The following is a 21,902-nucleotide window of genomic DNA, read 5'->3' on the forward strand; positions in this document are numbered from 1 at the left end:
GCTCTGATTGGTTTGCTCTTACCTCGTAGCCTATTCTTTTGTAGTATTGATATTTCTACTTTATTTAGTCATTTTTAATGCTTGGAAATGAACACATTTTTAAATACGCTTTCAAAAAATAAAAAAAAGTCCAAATAAAATTTGCGATGTGATGAGGCCGCTGTAATAGTACATGCAAATGAGACAGACAGCACAGCTCAGTGTTAAATGCTGAATAAAAAAATATTTTTTTTATTGAACATTTATTAACACATTTGAACACACAAAATTACTGAAAATTTGTTCCATATCGATTCAAATATGAAAGGTACCCATCCCTAGACAGATGACCCCATTCCTCTCAATTTCGTCTGTTTGCCAAAAAAATGAATAAAACATCCATCCATTCCCTACCGCTTGTCCCTCTCGGGTCGCGGGGGGTGCTGGAGCCTATCCCAGCTGCATTGACTTTTTTAATATCTGAAACTGGTCACTTTAGAGATTGCAACACAAACATGACACCACATCAATATACTCTATCAAAGTGCAAACATTAACAGGCTTTTGCGCCACCTCCTCCTTTCCTCTCAGCTGGTTTTGGGTAAGAGGGAAATGGCAGTTACTAGTAAACGCAGCCAGGCCACCTCTCGTGACGTAATCGTGACACCAAGCGAGCCATTCAATTTCCATGTTGGCATAAAAAACAATTGCCACTTTTTCATTAGCACGTAGGGCTTCATAGGTTAATAGGAACCTGACAAAATGGTAGCTACAATATGCACACCTTAAAAGTAATCCTGTATTCTAATATTTAAAGAGGTGATTACCGGTAGATGTATTATGCATCATTTCTAAAATATGTCTACATAGATTGCTGTAAATAAATTGGTGCCATCTCCCTGGCAATGTCAAGAGTAAATGCATCACACATGAACAACCTACTGAAGGCATGTTATCCAGGAACTTTGTCCTAAAACTCCTACTAGGCCTCATTCTTTGGGATTGTTCTGGATTAGAGCAGCAACCTCCAGGGGTTGCTATGATCCATTCAGTCAAAATGACTTCACACTTTCTGGTGTCAATGCACCATCAGTAGTAATGGGCGTGTTCATTCGTGACAATGTGACTAGAAAGGCAGTATGAGCGTACTCACTCCTTTGGATGCAAGGCGGCGGCGGCGGTCTGCTTACGGACCCTTTCATAGAAGAGCATGTAAGCGTTAGAAGACAGCACCTCGTGGAAGCTGGCTTTGCGGACGGAGTCGTCGGACACCCAGAGCCACTGAGAGATGTAGGGTGAGGAACTGCGCGGCGGCGAGGAACTGCGCGGCGGCGAGGGGCTGCGGCGGTACGTTACAAAATGTCCTGAGTGCATGTCACCATGGTGAACCAGCACGGCGCTGAGCTGGAAGAGATACTCTGTGGAACTAGCAGAAAGGAGACAAAAAAAATGTTTACATTCTCCGTGTGTGAGTATATTTGCTTTTACATAAGGTGGTTTGAGCAGGAGAAACATTTCTTTAATATTGTTTTTAAACCTGCTGGTAGGGTTGCACCTTTCTGAGAAAAAACCTAATTGCGATTATTCTCTCCATAATTGCGCTTCTTTTCGCATTGTTTATATTTTATAGATATAAATGCATATAACTGTGAGAATAACAAGTTACTTTTAGACTGCCGATCAACATATTCTTGTCTCAAGGTGCCACACATTTAAACAATATGCAATACTTTCAAAAATATTTGGCTTTATGCAGACAGACTCGGAGCTTTTGTCTACATCATGTTCTTAAACTGAATAAATAACCGATAAAAACTATAGTGTTTATAATGTAATCATAATATATAATAATGCAAGTAACCTTTAAAAATAAAGTTTACTTTGAACATGAATGGAGTTTCAACATGATACATCACATATTTTCCCATTTCTCTTTACAACATGCTCTAAAAGGAGTAGAAAGAAGCAAAGCCTATTTAATCCTACCCCTTTTCCACTTCATTGCAGTTTTCTTACACATATATGTTCGCTTCCTGTTTTCAATTTGTAGCAGTTATATCATGTTTTCTAAACACTGCAGTTCTCTTCATAAAGAGTTAGGTCAGTTATGATTCACATAAAAGGGAATAATCATATCTTATTTACAATAAATATCATTGTTCTTCTTCCTTATACATTCTAAACACCGTGTTTGAACTGCCTCAAGTTAGTACCTTGTTAGACTTCTTTGCTTAATCCATTCTATAATTGAATTCCACATACTGATATGCTTAAGGTCTTAGGTGTTGTACGTGCATACAAATGTCTTAAATTACATTTGTCTCTAAGGTTATTTTCTCCTCTTTTGTTGAGAAAAATTGCTGTACATTCTTGGGTAGCAGGTTATAGTTTGCTTTGTACATCATTTTAGTTGTTTGCAAACTCACTATATCATTGAATTTCAGTGTTTGTATGTTCTCTATATCCAAAATTATGTATTATTCTAACTGATCTTTTTTGTAACACAGTTAGTAAATTATGTGGACTTTTGTAATTATTTCCCCATATTTCTACACAATAACTCAGATATGGTAACACTAGCGAGCAGCACCTGCTTCCTCACGGTGAATCAGGTGCTCGTCACTGCCCTCTTTCTAGAAAGAGGAAAAGCTTGCGCTAGTTTAGTTTTTTAAATCAAATACAGAAACAGCAGCACCAGCATTAATGTGTCAACTAGAGTGAGCAACAAGTTAAATTGAATACCATTTGTATGCTCTGCTCAATGAATCTGAATGCCAAGATGGAGGATTTTATAACCAACCCAAAGAACCTGTTTTAAGTGAGCTTTTTGATCAGATTTTTACAACAAAGTTTCCCTGGAGAAGGATAGGCGCATGTCAATCATATTGAAATAAAAAAGGTACAACCATAAATGGTTTTGTTTTATAAAAATAAATAGGATTAATTTATATTCATACAAATAGCTTCCAAAGCCAAACAAATGGATGGTGTTGTGTTCACTGTACAATCTTTTATGTTAGCACTAATGCACAGTAATGAGTCGGCCATCTTACCGAAAGTCAAACACGAGGCCCAGCGGACTTGTCCCACTAGTAGAGTGTAGATAAACAGATGGACAGTCTCCATTTGTATAGGGTTGATTGTTGTTATGATGCTCTTCATCTACAAAAACAAACGTCAACAAACTAAGACCTCATGTGACAATGGAAACAGGCGGGATAACGTTGACGTTCACCCTACCAGTGCCATTAGCAGAAGGCTTTCCCGTAACCTTTTCTGATTGTTCTGATTTTTGGTTCTTGGCCAGATGTTTGCTCTGCTTCGTTATCAGTGTGGAGGCGCTGTGTTTGTAGCAGTCCATTGAAAGATACTCTGAAAACTGTACATGCTCTTGTCTTTTAATGGGGGTTCCTTCGCCGGACCATGTGAGTCTTTGCAGATGGACACAGAGGCACTGGGGTAGCTGACAAACGGAGTACAGTACCACACTGGTTAGATACTTAATCATACACACTTGCTTTGTGGTTACAAACATTCGTCAAGCCTTGTTGATAAGAATTACGAACAAAATGTTACTGTTCTTTATATTCATCATATTTCAGCAACCATTTGTATTACAATACAGTGGAATCTCACTTTACAAACCTAATTGGTTCGTAAATAGAAAAGTTTGTATAGTAAAGCAAATTTCTCTATAAGGGCGGCGTGGCTCACTTGGTAGGGTGGCCGTGCCAGCAACTCGAGGGTTCCAGGTTCGATCCCTGCTTCCGCCATCCTCGTCACTGCCCTTGTGTCCTTACCTGCTCCCAGTGCCACCCACACTGGTTTAAATGAATCTCAGATGATGGGTTTCACTATGTCAAGCGCTTTATAAAGCTATATAAAAGCTACATTAATGTAATTCACTTCACTATAATAAACAATATAAATATGAATAATGGGTTCCAACCTCAACAAAAGTCCATAGAGTGTGTACACTTTTAACATAATATAAAGTGCTAGAGAGTACTGTTTATCAAACAAACATAACTAGGAGGGGATGAATCAACTGTCTTTTTTATTAACAAGCCAAAATAACGACATGCTGAACGGTCCTGTATGCACTGCTCTGCCAACAAGCGCACACAGCAGTACCTCTGCTACCCTTCCAAAACAATCAGTAATCACAAAAGTCCTTAACTTTAACAACCATATTGCTACAATAATAAACATTTTAAAAAGCAAAATGTACTTACAGTACATTAACATCGGCAGAGGTCCTCTCATGAGCCTCTCCTTTTGCAAAGGAGCAGCTCATGAGAGGAGGGAAACGAGCTGACAGAGGGAGAGAAGAGAGGTGGTGCGTGGGCGTGCTCTTGGAAGAGTCACCTCTGAATGAGAGATTGTCATCTTCTAAGTCCGCAAGCACAAAATAGCTGCGAGCGGGACACAAAATGAATGAATGAAGCGTTTAATACAATGACATGGTTCGCATACAGAGGCATATTTGGCACGATCTAAAAGTTTGTAGACTGAAAAGTTGGCAAATAGAGGGGTTCGTAAATTAAGGTTCCACTGTATACCTTCTCATGGGGCAATACTGTAGGGCAGTGGTTCTCTAACCACTTCAGAAAAACTTGACTCTCCAAGTACCACCATAATGACTCTTGTTAAATTACAGTAGCGTAGTAGACCTAAGTATTCATTAAAACAAGGCAACACTATATTTAATATTGTTGTCCACTGTAACATTATACACAGAACAGTGACACTGTGGTTTATTATAGGAAAATAAAACACTGTACTTTAATCAAGTGATTCTTGGTCGTACCACTAGATGGAGCCCGCATACCACCAGTGATACAGGTACCACAGTTTGAGAATCACTTCTGCTCACTAGAGACATGCACTTACTTGTGTTACCAGCTATTTAAACAATAATGGTTCTATGTTTACTAAATTTCAGTGCATAGTAAATCTACACTGCTTACCACGTTGTACACTGACTACTCTAAGTTATATAAAAAGTAAAATATATAATGCAGTAAAATGGTTACTGAAATCAAAATTCTAATTACCTTTCCCAATTTAAGCTGCTTTACAAATGTGGTCCGCTGACTCTCTGCAACCTGTCCACTGAACATTGTTCCATGTTGAAGCTAAAACAGAAGAAAATCATGAAACCCATCGAACAGTGAAAGTCGTATTGGTAATAAAAAATTAAAAAATACAAATAAAATAAAAATACCTTGGTGCAGTTTTCACACTCTACTTCCTTGATGGTTTCTGAGGAGATGAAATGCTGTAGACACTGATCCAGAGAGATGCGTCGACCCTAAACACAAACAGCCATCACATAAAACAAATTGCAACTTCTCCACTGAGCTGAGTTTTAAAAAAGGATTTTTCTTACCCACTGAGGTAAAGGGATGGACAGTGAAAGGCTTTCAAAGGAATCATATCGTACTGGACTCTGAAAAATAAAACATTCTATAAGAATGGGCCTTTTATTTTACCCTGATTATTGGGATTAATTGGATTATCATGGGGAAAAAAGTTGCAAGGACATTGGTTATGTTGTTTTTTGTAAGCCTGCTGACTAACCAACAGCGATCAAAAAGATAGGTCTTGTCTTCGCGTTTTTGTGTAAAATAAACAAACTCACTTGATGCTCACACCGCTTACACAACATGATGCTTGTTAAACGGCCATGAAAGGGATGCGAAAACTTCCATGAGCTTGGTATCGGGTGAAGAGGAGCTGCAAACGTAAACAAACAAAACAATTTAAAAACATTTAAAATTATAATTATATTGTATATGTTATATAGTATTACTTATTTTATGACTATATTGTATTTTTTGCAATTATATGTCAAATTTTCTGTCTTACCTCGACTTCTGCAAGTCCTATTTCTTTCATTCTGTTCGGGAAGATTCTGGTATATGTACAGACACAAACAAAATGATATCGTGAAATTATATTCTAAAGTGGTTTTAGTGAGTATTTTCTAGCAATGTATTCATTCTTTAGTACATTTGATGTAGTAAAAAGTGGCAATGAGTGAAATTGCAGTAGGTATTATTAGTAGTAGGGCTGCCGCGATTGATTATTTTAGCAATTGATGAATCTATAGCTTAGTTTGTTCGAGTAATCGTATAAAACTCACTTTATAGCCTTAATCCATATTTTAGAGAAAATAGTTGACATAAACAATACTTTTTCTGCTGAACGTTATGTGCTGTCTCGTTAGTTTCTAAAAGTGTCCAATATGACCAGAAAGTGGCCCTAGTTTTGTTCCCAATTACTTTAAATATATATATAATCTAGAAGGGTCTGAATACTTACTAAATACCAAGACAAAGGGCCTTATTTACTGAAATCCAAACACCAGGCGGTAAACACGAATAATAACACGATTATTCATTAATTTGAAAACATGAGTATTTATTGCACCATCAAAACTCAACTTTAAATAAAAATTAGGAGAAAAAATCATATAAATTAGAACAGCAACTAGTAAAATAATAATAATAGTAACAGCAATATATTGAAATAATAACAATACAAAAAAAACATTTTTCCCGTTTTAATTCCGTTATTTTTACCTTTTACACTTATTTTCCCACCATAGAGTATGTTCCTTTTAGTGTCAAATAAAATTTCATAAAATGTTTGTTAACTAAATGCAAAAATCCTCACATTATTTGGTGTAATATATGTATTTGGAAAATGTTGACAGGTATTTTAGGTCAAATCATAATACTTATGTAAATATGTATTAATAAGTGCTTTGAGCACATTATGCTTGTGTGGGGTACTTATTTGAAACCTTTATTTTATTAGCGCTATTATTGTGAAGGGAAGAAGTGTGCTATTCTTCTGAGCTTAACAATTAAGGAGATGACTTGAAGCTGTTTAAAAAAAAAGGGAGGGAGATCCTCTCAAGTTGCGACTACTGTCCTGTTTATACATTGATGTTACATCGATGATGTCGTTCACAACATCACAAGCAGATTAAATGTGTTGTAGGTGTACGGATTGTTCTTGCTAGCTTTAACTTTGTAGTTTAGTCACTGTTTCAAGTGGCCGTCTCGACATTGTTTAGTTCAGGACGGGGCAGTTGAGCGTTTCGGGGATGAACGAGCGGTACCGACATTATTTTCCCAAACAAATTATCTTTTCTCCTTACAGTGATCGCATTTCACTCACATTTATGTCAATTTCCGTGATATTCTGTATTTATCAGTGAATTCTGTTTTATTGACCAATTCTGTGACTGCGTCCGCGTTTGATTACATTAACGTGGAAATCATATCATATGCCAGGGCATTTCAACTACATAATGAAGAGGGCCACAGTTTCAAGAGACCCAGCGGCCGGACATCAAAATGTGGATGTTTTGTCAGAATAGTGCCTCCGCAGGTTGTATACCTTTGAGACTGTTTACGTACTGGTAATTGCAATGTAAACACATCGGCTTTCACACTGCACTGTCAATAATTTCATTATTCTGCCCTCACTACTCGTTTCCAGCGTGTGCAGCTAAACAGATAGTTAATAATGGATTAGATTTTATAATGGATTAGATTTTATACAGCGCTTTTCTAGACACTTAAAGAACTTCACAGAGAAGTGAGAACCCATCATTCATTCACACCTGGTGGTGGTAATCTACTTTCGTAGCCACAGCTGCCCTGGGGTAGACTGACGGAAGCGTGGCTGCCAATTTGCGCCTACGGCCCCTCCGACCACCACCTAACACCTAACAGCATGAAGAAACAGAAGCTCCAGACGTTTTGTTGAGGATTCATGTTTCTTCTTTCAAATTGTTTTCTTCCTTTGTTTTAATTCTTTACACGTCTTCCTTCATTTAAGATTGTCCGACTGAAAATATATACATAAAATAAACATCACAAAAGTATAACGTCCATTATGTATTTTACATAAATAATGTCCACTGTGTATTTTTCATTAATAAAATAGAAGGCTTAGTGTTACTACATTTACATAATAAACTGCAAATGTTTACACATATAGAAATTAAACAAACATCTACATCATCACAAATAAACCTCATGTGTAGCATTATTGCCCTCTACTGGTCAAATTTAGAGCTACATGTATTAAACGAACTTTGATTACCAGAGTTACTCTCAAACAAAAAACAACACGACCACAATTACAAAAGACATCACAAAGTCAGCAATTTCAATACAAAAAAACCCTAAATATATTCATGCACTATATCTACTTTTGGCATCAACGATTTGACCAAGTTTTGTAATGAAGCTGAAATGTGTGGATTTCTACCGTTGTTGCTGCTTGTCTGCAACAGTGTCCGCTGATTGAAATGTTCGACAGGAAACAAAGACTCGAGCGCTTGCTAAAGGTTGAACATTCATACTTTGTTGTCCGGTCGTTGTTAAAAGTCTGATTTTTGCCATTTATTTAGATTTTTTTCAGGGTTGATGAGTAGTCTTCTTCTACTCACCCCACTGCTGTTTGATTGTGACACATATGCCTCGCTGTTGCCCCCTTGTGGGGTGGCGGCAGTACTGCATACATGACAAAGCCTTGTTTAAATGGTTTCATCAAGCCTATATATGGGTTATGTTCAGCAGGCCAAATGAAAAGCTTCGGCGGGCCGCATGTCGCCTGCGGGCCGCCAGTTGAATAGTCCTGTCATATGCATTACTTTTTTGTTAAGTTCAGCGATTACTGATTAGGCATGCTAGCGATGTGTCAAATAAAAAGTAGCAACCATGATATCCCAAACTTCTAGTAGACATGTTTTTTTTTTCTTCACTCATACGCTCGCTCATCCATTTCACATTTCAGAAGCTAATGTTTTTGCATGTTGCACGGCTCATTCATCTTTTTTTTTATTATTAAAATATATTTATGATCATGAGAAGCCATAATCAAAATGCAAATCTGATTAATTGTCCAGCCCTAATATGGATTTATTTCTGGTCCACAACATATTTTGCTTTAATCATTAGGTAGTTATAAATGCATTCTGACAAATACATGAATATATGGAAACACAGTACAAAACACAGTTTTGTCATGGTTTTGAGTACAAGGCTGCAAAAGTTTTGTAATGTTTCTCTTTCTTTAAAATCAATCAGATCTTGCATTAAGGTAAGGGGTGCTTACCTCAAGAGACTGCATGTCAAAGAAGTGGGGGACTTTAGGCCGGCGGTCCCTTTCATCCTCAAGTGATGACGTTAGTACATGAAAGAGTTCGTGAGCATCCTAAAAGAGCGATGACAAAAAATTAACCTTCCAAAGAGATAGCCACAAATATGCACTCAGTCCGTACTAACCTGCTCTTCAAATGAACTGATGTGCCACCGGTAGAGCCTGAGAACATCCAGCAAGCATCCAGCATCCAGCACATCTTCATCCCCAGGCTCGTTACTGGACAGAGCTGTCAGCACAGCAGTCAAGGTCAAAATCATGAATGGTCAACAAGGCTCTGCTGGCACAGACCCCGTACTATTTTCCAAACCTTTGAGAAGCTGGAGCAGTGTCGTGGACAGTTTGTTTTCTTTACACGACTGGATTGCAGGTGAACTTGAAAACTTCTCCAGCCATCGGATAAAGGACGGACACGAAGCCAAACCCTGAAGCAAAGAGTTCAGGAAGCAAGTGTTGCCGAGGTTCAGCAGACCGGGAACCATACCTGTAGGACAGCCCAGCTCGCTGTTGAGCTTCATAATAGGTCCAAGAATGGCACTGCACATAACATCAGTTGTTACCTCTCTTTCTCTTCTTTCGCTCTGTGATCGGGCCCCACAAAACGTACACACCGGCCACGATGGCAGCAGCGATACCACCGATGACACCCCAGTTTTTTAGCATCTTGTTTCTAATGAATGAACAAAAAAACACAAATCTATCATGCATATGGTGGTAGTGATGTACGTATCGATACCACTGATTTTCATTTCGATCCAACACTGAGTAAAATTCAGGCAGGTATCGGCAATACCGATCCGATACTGATACTTCTGCAAATACTGTATACCTCATCTTTCTGCTAACATTCAAAAAGTTATGTATTTCAAATAACATAACTCAAAATATACTTAAAATATAAACAAAGTTTAGTTAGGAAATTAAAAAATCAAATACTAACTTATGAATGAATTTGAAAAATAATCAATGCGCAACTCACTAAATCGTAATACCGGTAGAACATGCTATACGTTTACCAAACAATCTGTCACTCCTAATCGCTAAATCCGATGAAATCTTATACGTCTAGTCTCTTACGTGAATGAGCTAAATAATATTATTTTATATTTTACGGTAATGTGTTAATAATTTCACACATAAGTCGCTCCTGAGTATAAACTATGAAAAAAACTGACTTATAGTCGGAAAAATACGGTACCTCCACTTAAGGGTGCCCCAACTTATGAGTGTTTCGGGGTAAGCGCTGTCTCTCGGCTAATTGTTAATAATTTCCTGTCATTTTTTATTTTAAGTGTAAGTGTATTCTTTTGGATGAATGGAAAACCTACTAATCTTGCAGACAGTCCTCCCAATCACGCAGTTGTTGTATCAAAGAGGTGGCAAGTCCATCTTCTCTTCAACATTAAAGCCTTGTAGTTCTGATATAGCTTGCTTACTTACTAAATACTGATCTGTAGTCACATTTTCCGTGCACAGAATTGTATGTAAGATTCCTTTACCAGCCCCCCTTGTTGCTCACTCTAAAACCAGACAGACAGATTTCAAGCTGGGGGCACATGTGGTCATTGATCCTGCACTAGCAACCATTTCTTAGAAGTCCTTAGTACTTCCTTCGTACTTAGCACTTCAGTGTTTACAGCTTTGTTATACAGTATATTCACAACATTGTTGCATTGTTGCTTATCTTTTCCATGTCATTAATTAAAGCATTTGTTCACTTCCAGTTCTCATTTTGTAACGCAACTTAAAGGCCTACTGAAATGATTTTTTTTTTATTTAAACGGGGATAGCAGATCCATTCTATGTGTCATACTTGATCATTTCGCGATATTGCCATATTTTTGCTGAAACGATTTAGTAGAGAACATTGACGATAAAGTTCGCAACTTTTGGTCGCTGATAAAAAAAAGCCTTGCCTGTACCGGAAGTAGCGTGACGTCACAGGTTGAAAGGCTCCTCACATTTCCCCATTGTTTACACCAGCAGCGAGAGCGATTCGGACCGAGAAAGCGACGATTACCCCATTAATTTGAGCGAGGATGAAAGATTTGTGGATGAGGAACGTGAGAGTGAAGGACTAGAGTGCAGTGCAGGACGCATCTTTTTTCGCTCTGACCGTAACTTAGGTACAAGCTGGCTCATTGGATTCCACACTCTCTTCTTTTTCTATAGTGGATCCCGGATTTGTATTTCAAACCACCTCGGATACTATATCCTCTTTAAAATGAGAGTCGAGAATGCGAAATGGACATTCACAGTGACTTTTATCTCCACGACAATACATCAGCGAAGCACTTTAGCTACGGAGCTAACGTGATAGCATCGGGCTTCACTGCAGATAGAAACAAAAGAAATAAACCCCTGACTGGAAGGATAGACAGAAAATCAACAATACTATTAAACCATGGACCTGTAAATACACGGTTAATGCTTTCCAGCCTGGCGAAGCTTAACAATGCTGTTTCTAACGACGCCATTGAAGCTAACTTAGCAACGGGACCTCACAGAGCTATGCTAAAAACATTAGCTATCCACCTACGCCAGCCAGCCCTCATCTGCTCATCAACACCCGTGCTCACCTGCGTTCCAGCGATCGACGGAGCGACGAAGGACTTCACCCGATCATCCGTGCGGTCGGCGGCTAGCGTCGGATAGCGCGTCTGCTATCCAAGTCAAAGTCCTCCTGGTTGTGTTGCTGCAGCCATCCTCTAATACACCAATCCCACCTACAACTTTCTTCTTTGCAGTCTTCATTGTTCATTAAACAAATTGCAAAAGATTCACCAACACAGATGTCCAGAATACTGTGGAATTTTGAGATGAAAACAGAGCTTTTTGTATTGGATTCAATGGTGTCCAAATACTTCCGTTTCAACGATTGACGTCACGCGCATACATCATCATACATAGACGTTTTCAACCGGAAGTTTAGCGGGAAATTTAAAATTGCACTTTATAAGTTAACCCGGCCGTATTGGCATGTGTTGCAATGTTAAGATTTCATCATTGATATATAAACTATCAGACTGCGTGGTCGGTAGTAGTGGGTTTCAGTAGGCCTTTAAATCAAAGAGTAACAAACACAACTGTTCTCTTAAATAAATAGTTAAGTACGTTATGATGATTCACATAATGAGATGAAGGAGATTCTCTCATTTTCAATGAGGTTCAATATGTTTATCAGGATTCTTATTCCTTGTACTTTAAAAAACACATTTACCATAGTTTAAACAGTTTTTTCAACTGAATCATATTAGTACTCTTTTGTGACTTATCTGCGCAATCTTTCCAGTCCATAATTTAATTCCACATACAGATATACAAAAGGTTTCAAGTGTTGTACACGCATACAAATGTTTTAAGTTACATTTTTCTCTAAGGCTATTCTTGTCCTCTTTTGTTGATAAAAATGTGTTGTACAATGTTATGGTTCGCCATTTGCATCATTTTAGATGTTTGCAAATGCACCAAATCTTGGACTTTCAATATTTTTGATTCAATAAATAAAGGGTTTGAAAGTTCTCTGTATCTAACATTAGGCATATTCTAACTCATTGGTGCCCAACCACCGGTCCGGGGACCGGTACCGGTCCGTGACGCATTTGCTACCGGGCCGCACAGAAACATTAATTAATGAATAAACTACCGCATTTTCTCCGACTTAACTTTGGCCTGTCCCACTAAACATACCAATATGTTTGTTAAAACAGGGTTTCCCACACATTCATTTATTTGTGGCGGCCCGCCACGAAAGAATTACGTCCGCCACAAATAAAAATAAAAAATTTTTTAAAAAAAATGTTTTTTTTAAATAAATTATTTTATTTTTTTTGTCCTCTCCAGCTTCTCAGGCAAATCATATAGTTGATGTAGATGCCCATATCGGCTGTTCAGATTTACTTTACAAAAGAGAAGTGTAGGATACTTCTCTTGTTGCCTTATTTGTATTTGACTTTATCAAATGTATTTATATTAGAAACACAACATGTGTATATAACAAAGGGTGCAAAGTCTGCAGGCAGTACGAAACACATGGTTAAGTGTAGGGAGTAAAACTGATGGCAGTCTAAAGTTCAAGATTTTTGGAGCTCTTTGTTCAGTGGATCAGATGTTTGATGAAGCTCTGTGTCTATCTACCACCACTACTGTTTTCTGTTTGTTACCGACTGTGGCAGGACACCTCTGCCTCTGTTTCACTTTATGTTGCTGGTAAATAATATGGTTGTAGTAGTAGGCTAAAGTTAAATTATTTAGTATGCACTAATTAAAGGGGCAGAGCTTTGAGACATTTTAACTTTTATATTTTATAAGATATATTTTTTGTAAGAACCACAATTAATAATAAATATATTTCAGTGAATAACTTATTGTTCAAATCTGTATATAAATATGTACGTAAAGTGTTGTAATTATATTGTAAAATGGATGGATGGATGGATGGATGGACGTTTAAAACAAAACTGTTATGATTAATTAGTAAGTATACATTTTTTGAGCCTTTTTAGAGAAAATCAAATCATTGTAGTAAATTATGCAAATTACTCGATGATGTCATGGTGACCACGCCCATAGCCACGCCCCCACCGCCACAGGTATCTTGGCAGTTTATGGGAAACACTGTAATAGATGTATATTACAACTCCTTTATATTACAACTTCAGCGTTATAGGGAGTTAATTTTTCATGCTCATTTTTTTTTGTTGTTTTGATCTGCAACACGTGGAAGGCCGGTCCGTGAAAATAATGCATACAATAAACCGGTCCCTGGTGGGGAAAAGGTTGGGGACGCCTGTTCTAACTGACCTATTTTGCAACAGTTAGTGAATTTAGTGCACTTTCGTAGTTATTTCCCCATATTTCTGCAAAATAACGAGTAAGACTAGACTAACAAGCAGTAGAGCATATGGAGTGATTTTTGGTCCGATACATATTTAGCTTTATTCATTATTTAAATATTTGTGGCCACATTATGTTGTATATTTTATATGATATTTCCAGTTCATTTTATCATGTATTACACCCAAAAATTTGATTTATTTAACCACGTCCACTCCGTCTATTTGTATTTGTGTTTGGCTTTCTATTCTATTTAACAACATTTAAGCAACTTTTACCAACGACATCACTTCCTTTGCCACTTTTCTCAACTCAACAAATGGTTGAAAGAAACCATGGACCATTATTGTTCTTGTTTGTATGTTATGCTAACATTAGCAATATTTAAATAATGAATAAAGCTAAATATAATTTAGCTTTATTCATTATTTAAATATTTTTGGCCACATTATGTTGTACATTTTATAAGATATTTCCAGTTCATTTCATCATGTATTATTACACCCAAAAATGTTATTTATTTAACCATGTCCACTCTGTCTATTTGTATTTGTGTTTGGCTTTCTATTCTATTGAACAACATTTAAGCAACTTTTACCAACGACCTCACTTCCTTTGCTACTTTTCTCAACTCAACAAATGGTTGAAAGAAACCACGGACCATTATTGTTCTTGTTTGTGTGTCATGCTAACATTAGCATGTGTGCTAACTTACCGGCAACAACAACGAGATCCATCTTCTTTCTGTGTATTTTCAGGAATTCACACACAGCTAAGCAACATGTTAAGATGAATTTGGAATGTTTACTCGCCACGTATTTTATCGCTGAGTATTAGCAAGCGCTTGTTTGTCTGCAGGTCTCAAGCGTATGTCTGCACAACGGCGGCGGCGTCTTCACCCGCTTCTATTTTCACCAACTGAACCATTGACGTTAAGGAGATTAATTTGGCATTTGCCAGAGGAAAACGACTTTACCTGACGCTGGGTCCGGTGCCAAGGTACTCTCTGACGAGCTTATCCGAGCTTTCGGGCCGGCACCACAACATCCTGTTATTGCGGAACGCTTTTCTGGAGCAGCATTATTCCCGGGGGGACCCACATAAGGCACGGACTAACAAGTTCACTGTTTATGTTCCGGCTGGGACGTCGTGTTTGTTAATAGACTGTCGTAATTTATCTCAAAATAATTATTTTTTTGTGATAAATTATTAATTATTATTATTATATGTGGATATTCATTGTGATGTAATTTTCAGCCAATACAACTTTTGTATACTGTTTATGTGCGGTGAGTCCCGTATGTAGCTTCTCATTGGCCGCGAGCAAGTCGCTCTCCTCAGTGCTGAAATCGCTGCTGGTCGTGATCATGTAAACGGCGATGAGGCCAAACGGAGCGTCGGCAAATGCACACCAAAATGGACGATGATCTATTTCAGCTGAGACCGTTGCCGTAAGTTAAACCACCTTTGTGCAAATCGTCTGTTGTGTTTCGCGCTGGGCCACATTGTATCCAGTCTGGGCTGTAACATAATTAGCTCATCAAGGCAGCGGCGTCATGTGATGTCAATGCGATGTCAACACGGTAAGACGATGTGGAGATATTGCTGGGGGATATCGTCAAAATCATGTTTTATTGTTCACAGAGAGCTGCAGCTTTGCTTAGAATGGCATTATTCTGACTGATCTACTTTAAATGTCATCAGTACTTAATTGGGTTTTACTCTGGCTAGCCTCATGAAAGCACTAATACTGACCTTCCATCAAACATTTAATGATGATACATTAGGGGTGTTCACTGGAGAAATAAAATAAAACAAAAATACAGCAAAAATGCATAATATAGAGGGGGGGGGGGGGAGCTTATTTTTAAATACTAATACCAGCACAAACATTTTTTCTGCAAATGAATGCTGCACTTGTTTAATATTTCTACAAACTAAAACTAAAATAAGGCTATTTGGTAACAACAGAAGAGAAAGTCAAACACAAATACAAATAGATGGATTAGAAATTGAAAGAGCAAATTAAACCAAGTTTCTAGGTATATTGAGTGATGATAAATTGAACTGGAAATCTCATGTACAGCCCTTTGAGACACTTGTGATTTAGGGCTATATAAATAAACATTAATTGATTGATTGATGTAAAAAATATACAACATAAAGTAGCAAGAAACACGTCAATAATGAATAAAGCAAAAGATGTTCTAGACCAGTGGTTCTTAACCTGGGTTCGATCGAACCCTAGGGGTTCGGTGAGTCGGCCTCAGGGGTTCGGTGGAGCCTCCGCCGCATAGGTCAAGACACACCAGACTCATCGTGTAAATAAAAACTTCTCCCTATCGCCATATTGTGGATACCCCCAAACAATGTTCCCTCTAATTTTCCATCTGATTCGCAGGTGTGTAATTTGTTGTGAGTTCATGCACTGTGTTGGTTTTGTTCTTTGAACAAGATGATGTTCATGCACGGTTCATTTTGTGCACCAGTAAAAAAAAACATATAACTTTGTCTTGAATTTGAGAAAAAAATGTTTTTGTCTTTCACTAAAGAATGGTTCGGTGAATGCGCATATGAAACTGGTGGGGTTCGGTACCTCCAACAAGGTTAAGAACCACTGTTCTAGACCAAAAATCACTCCATATTCTCTACTGCTCGCTAGTGTTACCATGTCTGAGTTATTGTGTAAAAATATGGGAAAATAACTACAAAAGTACACTTCATTCATTAACGGTGTTACAAAAAAGATCAGTTAGAATAATACATAATGTTGGATATAGAGAACATACAAACCCTTAATTTATTGAATCAAAAATACTGAAATTCCACGACATAGTGAATTTGCAAACAGCTAAAATTATACACAAGGCAAACTACAATCGGCTACCCAAGAATATACAACAATTCTTCTCAACAAAAAAGGAGAAATATAATCTTAGAGAAAAATGTAACTTAAACATTTGTACGCACGTACAACACTTAAAACCTTCAGTATATCAGTATGTGGAATTAAAGTATGGAATGGATTAAGCAAAGAAATCTAACAATGTACTAATGTGATCCACTTCAAGACACTCTTCAAACTTAAAGTGTTCACAAAGTACAAAGAAGAAGAACCATGATAAACATTCTGAATTTATCTCATCCATCCATTCATTTTCAAGATAATCTTACTTACCTCACCATATGAAATATAACTAACATACTTCACCAATTATCATGTATTTATTTTTATTGTTATTACTTATGGAGTGTATTGTGAATAAATTGAGAACAGGAAGTGAACAAAAGTTTTAGCAACTGCTATGTAAAGGATAAGGGGTAGGATTAAATAAGCTCTGCTTCTTCCTTCTCCTTTTCGAACAGGTTGAATAGAGGAACTGGAAATTGTGATGTATCATGTTGTATGCATGCATGTTCCAAATAAACTCAAACTCAACTCAACTCAAAGTGAAAAAATATGCAATCAAAGTGGTCCAATGCATCCTTTGGTTTTCAGTATGAGGAAAAAAAGTCTGGTAAGTTCTGTTGCAGTGGCGTGCGGTCACTAGAGGCAGGGGAGGCGGGGCCTCACCTGCCATCATGGAAAGAAAAAAAAAAGTAAAAAGAAAAAAAAAAAATTAAATTGTTATATGTGTCCAGTGATTATACTAAAGTTATTTTCCATTTAACTTCACCAGTTTTAGATTATTTTTATCCTTATTTTCACATTTGCCGTTCAAATACTGAGAAGAGACGGTGCGGTGATCAGCAGCCAGTTGAGGCACGTCACTGCGTTGTGCCTCAACATGGATTGTGCACAATGACTCGGCTAACTGCTGGCCTGCTGTGCAGTGAGACCGTATTACTATATGAATTATATTATACATTTCCATAGTTAGCTGAGGTATATAATGTACAGTGTATTTTGTCAACAACTAAATGTGTGTAACGTATTTCTTGTGCTGAGCGATCATAAAACTGGAGGCTCGTCTCATAACCCCGCCTCCTGGTGCCAAGCACCTCCGCCGCAGAATGCACCGCCCGACGGGAGCGCCGCAGCCACACCAACCAAAGCCCACACCCAAACCCTCCACGTGCAAGACCGAATCCACCCAAAAAAAGTCACTTAACAAGAAGCCAAAAAGTGCAAAAACAACAATGCTCGCGCGGCGCGCCGGAGGAGCCGTGAACAGGGACACAACATTAGGTACACCTGCAGACAGCAGCGCGGATTTCATATTTCATTCATTCACAACTCTTCCAACAGGAACACCACTGTTCCCACACTTATAAGTAAAGGTAAGACCATAATAACGTTTTTTTTATTAAATGTGCTTTTTTGTGTGCTACAATTTGTAAGTGTAAAGTTAAAGTTAAGTATACCAATGATCAGGGGCGCCGCTAGGGATTTTGGGCCCCATGAAAATAATCTTTACAGGACACCCATTATTTTTTCTGTATTATAATTTCATCATCATTAGGGGCCTCTCTGGGCCCCCCTCCATCATGGGCCCCTAGAATCCGTCTCCTTTACCCCCCCTTTTTGGCGCCCCTGCCAATGATTGTCACACACACACTAGGTGTGGTGAAATTTGTCCTCTGCATTTGACCCATCCCCTTGTTCACCCCCTGGGAGGTGAGGGGAGCAGTGGGCAGCAGCGGTGCCGCACCCGGGAATCATTTTGGTGATTTAACCCCCAATTCCAACCCTTGATGCTGAGTGCCAAGCAGGGAAGAATGCTGGTATGAGCTTTTAAACATAACCCGTTAACTGCTGCCAATCACATGGTGAATAAGATACTCTTTAGGGTTCATATGTTTGTAAATCTGACTGTGATGAAGTCAGTGCCTCACCTGACATGAACCTCACCGCACGCCACTGTTCTGTTGTATATAAATGCAGGAAGGCTGTGTTTATTGCAACAACCATCAATAGCGCCACATGAATAAAAAATACAGCGGCACCTCAACTTGTGTTTTGAGATAAGAACTGTCTCATGCTTTTAAGTTGCAAGCAAAAATTTGAGTTACAAGTACTCACGCTCCTAGTTGGCGTGGCAAATGTCACAGTGAACCCCGCAGCATTAGTTGATAGCTAGATATGGACATAATTGAGTTTTTCCAAACATGGGAAAGAAGAAAGTGAGTGTGAATGACAGTGCTGACAATATATAATAATATTCATTGAATTAAATAAATACATAATCAAAAAAATGACAGACAACTTGGCAAAGCAAGTTCAGCATATTCCTGCTCGCCTGCCCCATACTAAGGCAGAATGAGTCTAACGCCAGCCAAGAATCTAAACGGCTGACATATATCCATGAAAATAAGGAAAAGCTGCTGATGGTGTGTTTGATGGCTAAGTAACTTGAAAGAGATACCGTAGAAGTCTGGTGTACATTATTACAACATTACTTCATAAAACTACTGTAGTTGATAGTAGTACATATTGTATTGTTTTTATAGAATATTTATTTTGTAAAAGTTACTATTTAAAAAAAAAAACATGTTACAATTGTACTGTTTTGGGGGGCCAGAGTCAATAATATTTATTTTTAAACTCATTTCAATGGGAGACGTTGATTTGAGAAACAAGCGTTTTGAGTTAAGAGTGCCATCACAGAGCCAATTAAGCTCGCAAGTTGAGGTACTACCTTCTTTAGTTTGTTATAGCTAGCTATATGGGCAAACACTATACACACAAACATGCATAATCAAACGGTTTGTCAACTTGCTTGAGGGCATAAAGTGACCTATACATGTATTTAATGGTATGTAAGGGGTCTTAAACCTGCCACCAGTCATTCAAATAAAACCTGGTCTTTACCTAAAATGTATATGTCTAAACAAAACACTTGCATGAAACTGGCTCACACTGTGTTTACTAACAGCTATATGGAGCCAGTTGACATAAAGTCATGACTATATTTGTTCCAATATTAAAGACTGCAGACTACTGTTTATTTTTGGTTTATTAATTATCATCAGGCTTAACAGAACATCTCACGAGCACATCCCCAGCATTGAGAACTGACTGTTGTGCAATGTAATTACAGTGGTGGGGTATCGCTGACACTCACCGTTTTTTCTGTATACTTAAGAAACTGTTCATTATCTGTAAGTGGTAGAAAATTACATCTTCCGTCTGTGGAAAATGTGGTCATTTATGTCATCATGTTCAGCCTGCAGAGCTGGCCTGACATGGATTAAACATTGGGCAATTTTGTCTCATATTCAGCAATATAAAATATATATATATATTTTTATATTTATTTTTTGCTGTCGTTGTTCAGATCAGGGTCAATTTCGTAATCAGAGGTGTCCAAACTTTTGCCAATAATGGCTGCACACTAAAAAAATCAAAGCATGCAGGGGCTATTTTGATATTTTTCACTTTCAAAACCATTACAATATAGATTTTTCAACCTTTAGGGCTCCCTTCAAGTTTGTACACGGGGACCCAGAAGGGTCTCAGTCATAATTTAAAAAAAAAAAAAGTCATATACTGTATTTTTTTTTCAATGCTTAAATCTCAAGACCAATTTCAGATCTATCTGTTGATATAAAGTTTTAATATTTTTTGTTTTACGCCCATTTTGTTAAAAAAAAAACTCAGTTTTTTATGGCATAAACACAAAATATGCAACATTTTCCACCCAAAAAAAGAAAAGTGGAATACTTGTGAAGTAATTGAAGCCTTAAATAGGTCAATAATTCATAACAACATTGATTTTGATTCATTATTATTTTTGGAGTAGAGACAATTTAAAAAAAAAAATCTCACAAAAATTCTCTGAGATCCAAAACGGCCCCACTCATAAAAGTGTTAAAAATAGGTCATACATTTTTTTTGTTTACTTTCAACGCTGAAATCTCGAGATCAACTTCAAATATATTCCAATGATTATAATTGTTTATTATTTTTTCTGTTTTTTTTGTTTGTCTGTTTTTTGCCCTTGTTGCCATATACAATTTAGCTTTTTATGGCAAAAACTCCAAAATATGCAATATTTCCCCCATTTCCAAGTGATGTGAAGTAATTGTTACCTTCAATAGGGCAATAAATCATTAATACATTGATTTTGACTCTTTTTTTTTTTTTTTTTGAGCAATGACAGTTTTAAAGAAAAAATATAGAGTTGTTATTAGGGTCAACATTGCACCCGTTTTCTTGTTACATTTTACTTGTTTACTCTTTTATTCCACTTCTTTATGTTTTTTTAATTAGTAATACTAATTTTAAAATGTGCCGTTAAAAAATTAGTTGCGGGCTGCAAATGGCCCCTGGGCCGCACTTTGAACACCTCTGCCTTAAACAGAACACATTTTAAGAAGAGCTGTTATGTTTTCATTTTCTTTCTCAGTGTCGTCCGCTTCCGTCACACGGGCGACAGCACACGCTCGGAGGATGAGGGCGACAATTGGGAGCCAGTTGCAGAGGTTCGTGGGGCAGAGCAGACAGCAGAGCTGGAGTCTGTGGCGCTTACAGACGGAGCTCCTGTTCCTCGGGAGTTTGCCAACCCAACTGATGGTAGCGTACCTGTCTCCGTACTTATGAAGCAAACACACTCTTTGCAGCTTTCTAGCTATCTATCTGGCTTCATTCAGACACATTCATGGTGGAGGATGCTGTGGAGGCCATCGGCTTTGGGACCTTCCAGTGGAAACTCTCCATCCTCACTGGCCTGTCCTGGGTGAGGACTTCTGTCATTAACATTATTTCTACAATTCATGTATGCATGTTTTTGTCAGTGAACACGTGATTATTGTGTTCAGATGGCAGATGCAATGGAGATGATGATCCTAAGCATCTTAGCTCCACAGCTGCATTGCGAGTGGAGACTACCAAGCATGGAGGTGGCACTGCTTACATCGGTAATGATGATCTCATGTTATTCTATTGGCTACTGTCTGTA

General features: G+C 37.8%; 2 protein-coding genes across 4 annotated transcripts in view; one reads left to right on the forward strand and one right to left on the reverse strand.

The window, feature by feature from the left end:
• On the reverse strand, positions 1-15,120 carry usp30 (ubiquitin specific peptidase 30). Of its 3 annotated transcripts, none has more exons than XM_062051301.1 (14): positions 14,978-15,120; positions 9,726-9,835; positions 9,476-9,649; positions 9,291-9,394; positions 9,121-9,219; positions 7,619-7,723; positions 5,851-5,896; positions 5,624-5,718; positions 5,372-5,431; positions 5,207-5,293; positions 5,037-5,117; positions 3,220-3,442; positions 3,033-3,141; positions 1-1,405 (listed from the first exon to the last, which is right to left on the reverse strand). In XM_062051301.1, exons 1-14 carry the CDS (start codon positions 15,046-15,048, stop codon positions 1,129-1,131), a joined length of 1,641 nt encoding a protein of 546 aa, XP_061907285.1. In that variant the 5' UTR covers positions 15,049-15,120; the 3' UTR covers positions 1-1,128. The 3 variants fall into 3 exon arrangements, with proteins under 3 accessions (XP_061907285.1, XP_061907286.1, XP_061907287.1); XM_062051302.1 differs by lacking the exon at positions 14,978-15,120 and adding an exon at positions 14,717-14,910; XM_062051303.1 differs by lacking the exon at positions 7,619-7,723 and having other exon boundaries at positions 5-1,405.
• Positions 15,093-21,902, forward strand: part of svopa (SV2 related protein a) — a 21,673-nt gene continuing 14,863 nt past the window's right edge. Inside the window, exons 1-4 of the mRNA XM_062051300.1 lie at positions 15,093-15,452; positions 21,351-21,517; positions 21,595-21,680; positions 21,763-21,861. Coding sequence (XP_061907284.1) covers positions 15,406-15,452; positions 21,351-21,517; positions 21,595-21,680; positions 21,763-21,861 — 399 coding nt within the window. The 5' untranslated portion in view covers positions 15,093-15,405. The remainder of the gene's footprint in view (positions 15,453-21,350; positions 21,518-21,594; positions 21,681-21,762; positions 21,862-21,902) is intronic.

This window comes from Entelurus aequoreus, linkage group LG06, assembly GCF_033978785.1.
Source record: "Entelurus aequoreus isolate RoL-2023_Sb linkage group LG06, RoL_Eaeq_v1.1, whole genome shotgun sequence".
Taxonomy (NCBI): domain Eukaryota; kingdom Metazoa; phylum Chordata; class Actinopteri; order Syngnathiformes; family Syngnathidae; genus Entelurus; species Entelurus aequoreus.